This window comes from Oncorhynchus keta, chromosome 37 (genome assembly GCF_023373465.1).
Source record: "Oncorhynchus keta strain PuntledgeMale-10-30-2019 chromosome 37, Oket_V2, whole genome shotgun sequence".
Lineage (NCBI taxonomy): Eukaryota > Metazoa > Chordata > Actinopteri > Salmoniformes > Salmonidae > Oncorhynchus > Oncorhynchus keta.
This window is the reverse complement of record NC_068457.1, coordinates 4350634-4362766: the sequence shown is the minus strand read 5'-3', so window position 1 is coordinate 4362766 and position 12133 is coordinate 4350634. Positions and strand designations below refer to the sequence as shown.

Below are 12133 nucleotides of genomic sequence, written 5' to 3'. Positions count from 1 at the left end.
TTTGTCTGGACGAAGTGCCCACGCCTCATGAAGACGCCTCATGAAGATGGATTGCTGGGCTGAACACGCTAACAACAAGTAGCTATTTGGACATAAATGATGGACTTTATGGAACAAATCAGTCATTTATTGTCAAACTGGGATTCCTGGGAGTGCCTTCTGATGAAGATCATCAAAGGTAAGTTAATATTTCTAACTTCTTTTGACTCCAAAATGGCGGATATTTCTCTGGCTGGATTGGGCTCTGAGCGCCGTTCTCAGATTATGCTTTTTCCGTAAAGTTTTTAAAAAATCTGACACAGTGGTTGCATTAAGGAGAAGTCTATCTTCAATTCTGTGAAAAACACTTGTATCTTTTATCAATGTTTATTATGAGCATTTCTGCAAAATCACCTGATGTTTTGGAACCAAAACATTACTGCACGTAACATGCCAATGTAAACTGAGAATTTTGGATATAAATATGCACATTATCGAACAAAAGACACATGTATTGTGTAACATGTCCTATGAGTGTCATCTGATGAAGATCATCAAAGGTAAGTGATTAATTTTATCTATATTCCTGCTTTTTGTGACTCCTACCTTTTTTGACTTGGCTATGACCTTACAAAATCATATGTTGTGCTTTCGCTGTAAAGCATTTTTGAAATCGTACAAGATGGGTAGATTAACAAGATGTTTATCTTTCATTTGCTGTTTTGGACTTGTTAATGTGTGAAAGTTACATACTTGTAAAAAAATATTTTTGAATTTCGCGAGCTGCCTTTTCGGCGGAATGTTGTCGAGGGGTTCCGCCCTAGAAAGGATAATATGTATTGGCAATAATTCACTTAATGGTGAGGCATGGAATAATAAAACATGTATCTTTTGTCAGGCTGAATGTTTGAAATATAAGGTGACTTGAGTCATGCTACTTCAGTAGTGGAATAAAGACAATTAGCACTTGAATGTTGTCAAGAAATGCTGGAGTGATGTAGTAAAACTCTTCCCACATTGACAACAGTTATAAGTTACGAGATTTCTCTCCTGTGTGTGTTCTCTGGTGCACTGTCAGAGAGCCAGATGTAGTAAAACTCTTCCCACAATGATCACAGCTATAAGGTTTCTCTCCTGTGTGTATTCTCTGGTGCACTGTCAGATTGCCAGATTGACCAAAACTCTTCCCACATTGACCACAGCTATAAGGTTTCTCTCCTGTGTGTATTCTCTGGTGTAAAGTCAGAGAGACAGATGTTGTAAAACTCTTCTCACATTGATCACAGCAATAAGATTTATCTCCTGTGTGTATTCTCTGGTGTGATATCAGGCCGGTTGACTGAGTAAACTTCTTCCCACATTGATCACAGCTATAAGGTTTCTCTCCTGTGTGTATTCTCTGGTGCACTGTCAGATTGCCAGATTGACCAAAACTCTTCCCACATTGACCACAGCTATAAGGTTTCTCTCCTGTGTGTATTCTCTGGTGTAAAGTCAGAGAGACAGATGTTGTAAAACTCTTCTCACATTGATCACAGCAATAAGATTTATCTCCTGTGTGTATTCTCTGGTGTGATATCAGGCCGGTAGACTGAGTAAACTTCTTCCCACATTGACCACACTGTGTGTATTCTCTGGTGTAAAGTCAGAGAGACAGATGTAGTAAAACTCTTCCCACAATGATCACAGCTATAAGGTTTCTCTCCTGTGTGTATTCTCTGGTGTAAAGTCAGAGAGCCAGATGTAGTAAAACTCTTCCCACATTGATCACAGCTATAAGGTTTCTCTCCTGTGTGTATTCTCTGGTGCACTGTCAGATTGCCAGATTGACCAAAACTCTTCCCACATTGACCACAGCTATAAGGTTTCTCTCCTGTGTGTATTCTCTGGTGTAAAGTCAGAGAGACAGATGTGGTAAACCTCTTCCCACATTGATCACAGCTATAAGGTTTATCTCCTGTGTGTATTCTCTGGTGTAAAGTCAGAGAGACAGATGTTGTAAAACTCTTCTCACATTGATCACAGCAATAAGATTTATCTCCTGTGTGTATTCTCTGGTGTGATATCAGGCCTGTTGACTGAGTAAACCTCTTTCCACATTGACCACAGCTAAAAGGTTTCTCTCCTGTGTGGATTCTCTGAATTTTAATGCCTGATGAGGAGGTGAATCTCTTCCCACAGTCAGAGCAGCAGTGAGGTCTCTTCCCTGTGGATCTCTGCAGGTGTTTATTGAGGTGTTCTGATCTGGAGAGACTCATCTCTGCCTCTTCAGAATCATGAGGTTGTTGAGGCTCCCCAGAGGATCCACGACAGTCCCGTATCTCTCCTGTGTGAACAACAAAGTCAGACAGCTGGTTAAAGGCCCACAGCACTGGAAATCCACTGTAAAAGGTGATGACAACAGCGTAGCCATGATGTTGTACAACAATTGACACCTGTTATGAATGTTAAAATTATTTGACAATTGTCTTAAAATGAGCAAGAATAGTCATATTTTAGTAGTAACATCGATGATTGTAGGCTAGAAATAAGATATTCATGTTATTGAAACTCTAAGCAGTGTGCCAGACGACTTTTGGTCTCCAATATAGGCCCCTTTCGTTGTTTACTAAAATTGCGGCACGAGGGCGATGCACATGTAATTTGGTTGTAGAAACTCCTCCCCACTAATGAGGAAACCGATAGTTATGGATGTACTATATCTGATTAGAGCAAAAATGGCAAAGATGTTAGTTTTCACAATGTAAATGGGGGAAAACTCAGAAAGTAGCCTCCATTTCCAGGAAGCTTATGAGTGCATTTCAAACTACTTTGGATTATAGTTGTAAGGCTCGCTTGAATGTCCTGCTTAAAATAATGTTTGCTACAGTATTAAGAACCGCGTTAATGACAGTATCCAATTGGGTGTTGTCAAAAAAGTTTGGATTTTTAAAATGTATTTTTAATTAAATTTTGTTTTTCACCTTTATTTAATGAGGTAGGCCAGTTGAGAACAAGTTCTCATTTATAACTGTGACCTGGCCAAGATAAATCAAAGTAGTGCGACAAAAAAACAGAGTTACACATGGAATAAACAAACGTACAGTCAATAACACAATAGAAAAATCTATATACAGAGTGTGCAAATGGAGTAAGGAGGCACTGCAATAAATAGGCCATAGTAGCGAAGTAACTACACATTTGGAAATTAACACTGGAGTGATAGATGTGCAGATGATGATGTGCAAGTAGAAATACTGGTATGCAAAAGAGCAAAAAAAGTCAATAAAAAATGGGGATGAGGTAGCTAGTTGGATGGGCTATTAACAGATGGGCTGTGTACAGCTGCAGCGAGCGGTAAGCTGCTCAGATAGCTGATGCTTAAAGTTAGTGAGGGAGATAAGTCTCCAACTTCAGCGATTTTTGCAATTCGTTCCAGTCATTGGTAGCAGAGAACTGCGGCCAAAGGAGGTGTTGGCTTTGGGGATGACCAGTGAGATATACCTCCTGCTTATAGATGACCTGGTGCCAGTGGGTTTGACGACGAATATGTAGCGAGGGCCGGCCGACGAGAGCATACAGTTCGCAGTGGTGGGTGGTATGAGTGACAAAACGGATGGCACTGTGATAGACTGCATTCGGTTTGCTGAGTAGAGAGTTGGAGGCTATTTTGTAAATGATATCGCCGAAGTCAAGGATAGTCAGTTTTACGAGGGTATGTTTGGCAGCGTGAGTGAAGGAGGCTTTGTTGCGAAATAGGAAGCCGATTCTAGATTTAATTTTGGATTGGAGATGCTTAATATGATTCTGGAAGGAGAGTTTACGGTCTAACCAGACACCTAGGTATTTGTAGTTGTCCACATATTCTAAGTCAGAACCGTCCAGAGTAGTGATGCTAGTTGGGCGGGCGGGTGCGGGCAGCGATCGGTTGAAGAGCATGCATTTAGTTTTACTAGCGTTTAAGAGCAGTTGGAGGCCACAGAAGGAGTGTTGTATGGCATTGAATATCGTTTGTTAACACAGTGTCCAAAGAAGGGCCAGATGTATACAGAATGGTGTCATCTGCGTAGAGGTGGATCAAGGAATCACCTGCAGCAAGAGCGACATCGATGATATATACAGAGAAAAGAGTCGGCCCGAGAATTGAACCCTGTGGTACCCCCATAGAAACTGCCAGAGGTCTGGACAACAGGCCAGGTTGATGAAGATGGCTGCACAGTAGTGTTTTTTATCGATGGCGGTTATATCGTTTATTACCTTGAGCGTGGAAGAGGTGCACCCATGACCAGCTCGGAAACCGGATTGCACAACGGAGAAGGTACGGTTGGATTCTAAATGGTAAGTGATCTGTTTGTTAACTTGGCTTTCAAAGACTTTAGAAAGGCAGGACAGGATGGAAAAAGGTCTGTAACAGTTTGGTATAGAGTGTCACCCCCTTTGAAGAGGGGGATGACTGCGGAAGCTTTCCAATCTTTAGGAATCTTGGACGATACGAAAGAGAGGTTGAACAGACTAGTCAAAAAAATTCTCGATTATCGTGGAGTTATCGGTGGCGACAGTGTTTCCTAGCCTCAGTGCATTGGGCAGCTGGGAGGAGGTGCTCTTATTCTCCATGGACTTTACAGTGTCCCAAAACTTTTCGGAGGCAGTGATTCCTGAGATCCTGATTGAAAACAGCAGAGGTGTATTTGGAGGGCAAGTTGGTCAGGATAATATCTATGAGGGTGCCCATGTTTACGGATTTAGGGTTGTACCTGGTGGGTTCCTTGATAATTTGTGTGAGATTGAGGGCATCTAGCTTGGATTGTAGGATGGCCGGGGTATTAAGCATATGCCAGTTTAGTTCACCTAACAGAACGAACTATGAAGATAGATGGAGGGCAATCGAGTCACATATGATGGCATGGGCACAGCTGGGAGCTGAGGGGGGTCTGTAACAGGTGGCAATAGTGAGAGACATTTCTGGAGAAATGAATTTAAACAAACTTAGGGAGGAGGCTTCGGATGTTAACATGCATGAAACCAAGGCTTTTACGGTTACAGAAGTCAACAAATGAGAGCGCCTGGGGACACACAGAGCCTGGGTTAACAACTACATCACCCGAGGAACAGAGGAGTAGGATGAGGGTACGGCTAAAGGCTAACTGGTCGTCTAGTGCGTTGCGGACAGAGAATTAAAGGAGCAGATTTCTTGGCGTGGTAGGATAGATTCAATGCATAATGTACAGACAGGGGTAAGGTAGGGTGTGGGTAGTGGAGGTAAACCTAGGCATTGAGTGATGATAAGAGAGGTTGCATCTCTGGAGGCACTTGTTATGATAGGTGAGGTCACCGCATGTGTGGGAGGTGGGACAGTATACAAGGCATATTTAGAGAGAGACAAAGTGAGGCATAAAGCAATCACAGGTGTTGGGAGAGCAAGCTAAGACAACAATGGGTAAGACAACAACAGGTAAAATGGTGATGAATGGGCAGAGAGGGTCAGTTAACTTCACACAGGGCCTGAGTACGAGGCTGGGGCCGACAGATAAACAAAATAAACCAAATTGAGTACCGTGATTAATGAACAGTCCAGCAGGCATCAGCTTTGTAGCTAAGTGATCATAGGGTCCAGTGAACAGCAATATATGAACCAGGGAAGCCGTTAGGTAGTCATTACTATGCTAGCTTGGAGATGAGCCTGGCTTACGGCTAACTGGTGCTAGCGTCGGGACAAGGGGTTCACCGACGATTATTTACGTTTTAGGGTACCTGAGATGGGTTTAAGAACGTGGTTTGAAATGTTTGGACCCAGTTTACAGGTAACTTATTAGATACTTTGTAGGCATGTTGGGCGAGTTGAAACCGGTGTATTTCTGAATCAAAAGCGCCAAATAAATTGACATTTTTGGAACATGGAGAAGGACATTATCGAACAAAAGGACCATTTGTGATGTTTCGGGACATTTTGGAGTGCCAACAGAAGAAGAACTTGAAAGGTAAGGCATTAATTATATCGCTATTTCTGACTTTTGTGTTGCACCTGCCTGGTTGAAAAAGCATTTTCATGTGTTTGTATGCAGGCGCTGTCCTCAGATAATCGCATGGTGTGCTTTCGCTGTAAAGCCTTTTTGATATCTGACACTTTGGCTGGATTAACAAGAAGTTAAGCTTTATTTTGATGTATAACATATTTTCAAGAATGTTAAATATTTTAATTTAGTATTTTTGAATTTCGCGCTCTGCAATTTCACCGGATGTTGCCCAGGTGGGACGGTAGCGTCCCACATACACTAAGTTGACTGTTTTTAACTTCTCTAGGGTATGTAAACTTCTGACCCACTGGAATTGTGAAACAGCGAATAAGTGAAATAATCTGTCTGTAAACAATTGTTGGAAAAATGACTTGTGTCATGCACAAAGTAGATGTTCTAACCGACTTGCAAAAACTATTGTTTGTTAACAAGACATTTGTGGAGTGGTTGAAAAACGAGTTTTAATGACTCCAACCTAAGTGTGTAAACTTCTGACTTCAACTGTATGAAACAGGGAAGCCGTTAGGTAGTCGTTACTATGCTAGCCAGGAGATACGCCTGGCTCGAGGCTAACCGGTGCTAGCTTCGGGACAAGGGCATCACCGACGTCCGGCAAAGGCCGGTTGAGGGCATATCGGATGGAATTACGGCAGCAGACCAGACGTGATGGATCGGCGGGGATCCGTGTTGACAAAGGGTCCAAGCCAATTGGCAAAAGAGGTATTGTAGCTGGAGTAATTTTGCTTGCTAGCTGACTCGAGGCTAACTGGTACTAGCTTTGGGACAAGGGCGTTAGCCACTATAGCCAATCCGGTGCGTCCGGTGCAAAGGTCCAGAGCTTATGGCAGGAATCCGGTGATGTAGTGGCTTCTAGTCGTCTTAGTGGAGAGTCTGGGAGGCATCAGCTGTGTAGCCGAGTGATCATAGGGTCCACTGAGCAGGCCGGGAGATGGCTCAAGGCTAGCTTCGGGACTGGGCCACTCGGTAGCAGCTAGCTAGGTGCGATTATCCAGTGTAATGGTCCAGAGCTTACGGCAGGAATACAGTGAAGTAGTGGAGAAATACAACCCAATATGCTCAGGGTTGATATCGCTCTGTGTAGAATAGAGGTCGACCGATTAAATCGGAATGGCCGATTAATTGGGGCCGATTTCAAGTTTTCATTACAATCGGTGATCTGCATTTTTGGACACAGATTGTGGACGATTACATTGCACTCCACGAGGATACTGCATGGCAGGCTGATTACCTGTTATGTGAATGCATCAAGGAGCCAATGTAAGGTGCTAGCTAGCATTAAACTTATCTTATAAAAAACAATCAAGCTTAACATAATCACTAGTTAACTACACATGATATTACTAGTTTATCTAGCTTGTCCTGCGTTGCATATAATCGATGCGGTGCCTGTTAATTTATCATTGAATCACAGCCTACTTCGCCAAACGGGTGATTTAACAAAAGCGATTAGTGAGAAAAGCACTGCCATTGCACCAATGTGTACCTAACCATAAACATCAACGCCTTTCTTAAAATCAATACACAAGTATATATTTTTAAACCTGCATATTTAGTTAGCATTGTCTGCTAACATGAATTTATTTTAAATAGGAGAATTGTGCCACTTCTCTTGCGTTCTGTGCAACAGAGTCAGGGTATATGCAGCAGTTTGGGCCGCCTGGCTTGTTGCGAACAGCCAACTTCGCCAAACGTGGGACGATTTAACAAAAGCACATTTGTGAAAAAATACAATGGTTGCACGAATGTACCTAACCATAAACATCCATGCCTTTCTTAAAATCAATACACAGAAGGATTTTTTTTTAACCTGCATATTTAGTTAAAAGAAATTCATGTTAGCAGGCAATATTAACTAGGCAAATTGTGTCACTTCTCTTGCGTTCATTGCACGCAGAGTCAGGGTATATGCAACAGTTTGGGCTGACTGGCTCGTTGCGAACTAATTTGCCAGAACTTTACATAATTATGACATAACATTGAAGGTTTTGCAATGTAACAACAATATTTAGGCTTCTGGATGCCACCCGTTAGATAAAATACGGAACGGTTCCGTATTTCACTGATAGAATAAACGTTTTGTTTTCGAAATGATAGTTTCTGGATTTGACCATTTTTTTTATTTTTTTTTTAAATGTTATTTTACTAGGCAAGTCAGTTAAGAACAAATGCTTATTTTCAATGACGGCCTAGGAACAGTGGGTTAACTGCCTGTTCAGGGGCAGAACGACAGATTTGTACCTTGTCAGCTCGGGAATTTGAACTTGCAACCTTCCGGTTACTAGTCCAACGCTCTAACCACTAGGCTACCCTGCTGACCATAATGACTTACTTGTATTTGTGTGTTTATTATATTACAGTTAAGTCTATGATTTGATACTTGATAGAGCAGTCTGACTGAAGGGTGGTAGGCAGCAGCAGGCTCGTTCGTAATAGTCAAAGGTATATGGTTTAGAGCGAAATAGTCATAATTCCTATAATAACACGCGGCTGAACTTGAAATGGGTTCCTTCGTTATTTTACCATTCATGTATAGAGAAGGTCTTGATCTACTTCCAATAAGGTCTGTGTTTCATGCAGGCTTAAAACGCCTCGGCGTTTTGATACCCGTGTAAATCTCACTAGGATAAGGTAACATTTGTCAACATATTTTCATAAATCCATTCTACAAAAAATATTATCTTTGCTTATATTGATCAGAGTTACCTTGTCCTATGGATATCTACACAGTTATCAAAGTGGCAAGGTGGTGTAAACCTACACGAAACATAGATCTTATTTTAAGTGAATCTAAAAAATATCCTATGGAATAAATGAATGAAGGAACCACTTTTCAAATTTTGCTAGGTGTCATGGGGATTATGACTCACACTTTGGTAGTCAATTCTTACCATGCCCACTATTAAAATAGGATTTCCTTGCATGTATAAATTAGTTTTTGTTTTCAACATTCAACACAGGTAACTTAAACTCGATTTTTATTATTCAAACAGTTGAAAGTATTTGTCTCCTAAGCAGACTCTTCAGTATCGTTGTCACTTCAGAGCTGTGTGTGTGTGTTTTACAGGTGGCAGAGAAAAGCAGAGCACCAATGTGGGACTATTACATGGAATTGGCACCGGGGAAAGCAAGGTGTCTTATTTGTAAAAAAAAAATAAAAAAAAATGGAAGCATGGGGTCAGCAACGGCTAAATTAAAAAATACCACAAACCTGAGGAATAACCTTAAGAACACCGACCCAAAAGCCTATTAGGAAGCAATGATGAAAAAAGCAAACGCATTCTTCACAAGGAAAAAGTGATAGACACGTCACAGACTACAATCTTACAACTTTTTAATAAACAAGCAAAATGGCAGAACAAAGACCAGAGGGCAAAGAAGATGGAGGTAGCAATTATTGAGATGATTGCCACTGACAAACAGCCATTCACAGTGGTGTCTGACGTTGGATTTCAGCAGCTGATTACTCTTGCTGAACCCCGGTACAGGATCAAAGATAAAAATTATTTTGCACCGAAATGCTAGATAAAAGACATGAAAGAGTTGTGAAGAATCTGGTGGCACCAGTCAACGCTCCACATATGGCATTCACAACTGACTGCTGGTCAGTCACTACAGAGTCCCTGGTGAGCCTTACTGGACATTTCATTAACAATGTCTGGACAAGAAAGCAGGTTGTGCTGAATGTCAAGAGTATGACTGGATCACACACAGGAAACTACATCAGAGAGATGTTTTTGACCGTGTTGGAATACTGGGAAATCCACACAGAACGTGTAGTGCTGGTCCTCAGGGACAGTGGGGCAAACATGGTGAAAGGTATGAGACCGGCAGAGCTTCCAGACTTCAGCTGCAGTGCACACACCCTACCGCTTGTAATCAATGATGGACTATCCAGTCAGAGCTGTGCTAGACATTATTGCCATGTTGAAGAGCTGTGCAACTCATTTTGACCACTCTGTACTGGCCAAACAGAGGCTGAGGGCCATTCAGGAAGAGCTTGGCCTTCCCAAACACAGCATCATCCAAACAGTTCAAACTCACTGGAACTCAACACTACACATGTTGCAAAGGATGTTTGAACAGAGGCATGCTCTGAGTGTGTATGCAGGTGAATACAGACACATCAGCAGTTTGTCTGCTGCACAGTGGGACATTGTCTCTAACCTAATTGAGATTCTGGCACCTATGGAGGAGGTGACACTGGAGATGAGCCACTACAACTCTACTGCAGCATGAAGTATCCCCAGTGTGTCAGTGCTGAATCTGATGCTACAGCAGGAGGGTTCTTCTACTCAAGGCATCAAAACTTTACGGAAGACCATGTTGGACAGTCTGACAAGGAGGTTCTCCAAGGCCGAGGAGACAAAGTGCCTGGTGCTGGAACTGTCCTGGATCCACGTTACAAGAGCTATTCCTTCAGCTCAGGACAGCACTAGAGAAAGCAAAAGAGTGGCTGAAGGAGGAGTCTGACCTCCTAAGGAAACCAAATCCCAGAGCCACAGCAGATGGGACGAGTGAAGAGGAGGACCCAGATCCTGGTGCAAAAAGGCAAAGAGTCCAGGTAGATCAGCCACCCAGTCTGGTGGACAGCCTCTACTTGGAAGCCAAGAGAGCAGGGCGGAAGTCCAGTGTAGTTTTGAAATTGAGTTTGAGCGTTACCTCACAGAGCCTGTCATTGACAGAAAGAGCGGCTTGCTTTTGGAGTGGTGGAAGCAGAATGAGGACAGACTTCAATCATTCGCTCCACTGGCAAAGACGTTTCTTTGTCCCTCACCTTCTTAGGTCCCAAGCGAGAGAGTGTTCAGTGAGGGGTGGTCATTTATGATAAACGGAGGAGCTGACTGACAGGGGAGCATGCAGACAAGCTCTGCTTTCTGCACTACAACCTAAAACTTCTGAACTGGGAATATTGAAGACCCATGAAAGCTGGTGGTTCCTTTTAACATATGTTCTCATGTCATTTGAGACTAAAATGATTTTATATATGGATTATATTAAGTTAAAATAAGTTCATTCAGCATTGTTGCAATTGTCATTATTACAAAAATGTGTGTGTATATAAAAATATATATAAATCGGCCAATTAACCGGTATCGCCCTTGGTACTCCAATAATCGGTATCGGCATTGAAAAATCATAATCGGTCGACCTCTAGTAGAAACAATAACAAAGCGTACTCCCTGCCCGTTTCGGTAAAAAGCTGAGGGATGGGGCTGGAGAAATGCAACCATCCATGACATCAACATTATAGCTTTAACCATGTTTTGAGGATATACAGTGTTTGTTTATATTTACTGACAAACATTGGAGTAAAACAAAAAGCTGATTGCTCCTTTAAGACTACATATTGGGACAATCTAATAAGAGATATTGAGGACTACAGTATTTAAGACATTGTCATTGGATGCATTTGATCAATTGTTAACGTTTTGTTGATGGTCCACTCTTGATGTTCTACACGTTAAAGTGTAGCTTCAGCCATTCCTACAGAACAACATTCAAGTGTAGAACCCCTTTACTGCATATTGGTTCAACGACTGCAGAGACGGTACTTACTGGTGTTAAACAGATCTCCAACCTCCTCTTCTTCCTCCAATGTGACAGTCATCTCCCCCTTCTCTTTCACGCCATAAACTGCATCCTCCTCCTCTTTCACTCTGAACGCGTCTTCCTCTTCTTTCACTGAAACGTCTTTCTCTTCTTCTTTCACGGTAACAGCCTCACCCTCTACTTGTTTTTGTATTGTAACATCCATCTCTTCCTCCTCCTCTTTGACGAGAGCTTCTTTCTCCGTCCAGCAGACCTCTTCTTTATCAGGAGGAGAGTAGCTTAGTGAACTCATGGTCGGGGATGTTAGCTAGCTAGCATTAGCGACTAGCTTAGTTCTAAGATAACTTAGCAAACTAGCTAGCTGACAAACAACGAAAACATATAATTAAATGGGCCAACAAGTACATACGACAGAAGTGTGTTTAATACACAGCGACTAATATACACCAAAAACAGTGTAAAGAGCGTGAATGTTGTAGCTGTGTTTGCTAGAAAGCTACCGAGGTGTCTGACGAGCTGTTGTTGAAGGAGTGTCACGTCCACTAGAATATACGTCACACTGGCAGCGTCGCCTGTATCTAAAATACGCA

General features: G+C 42.1%; 1 protein-coding gene across 2 annotated transcripts in view; it reads right to left on the bottom strand.

Annotated features, from left to right (window-relative positions):
• Window positions 1-375: 375 nt before the first annotated feature.
• The window catches only part of LOC118370090 (zinc finger protein 501-like), a 311132-nt gene continuing 299374 nt past the window's right edge, over window positions 376-12133 (bottom strand). The window contains exons 1-3 of one of the 2 annotated variants that reach the window (XM_052498870.1): window positions 11550-12075; window positions 1900-2305; window positions 376-985 (exon numbers count right to left, since the gene is read on the bottom strand). In XM_052498870.1, the coding sequence (XP_052354830.1) occupies window positions 940-985; window positions 1900-2305; window positions 11550-11835 (738 nt within the window). In that variant the 5' untranslated portion in view covers window positions 11836-12075 and the 3' untranslated portion in view covers window positions 376-939. Of the gene's footprint in view, window positions 986-1899; window positions 2306-11549; window positions 12076-12133 lie in introns of those variants that run through there. The other variant, XM_052498871.1, reaches the window with a different exon arrangement.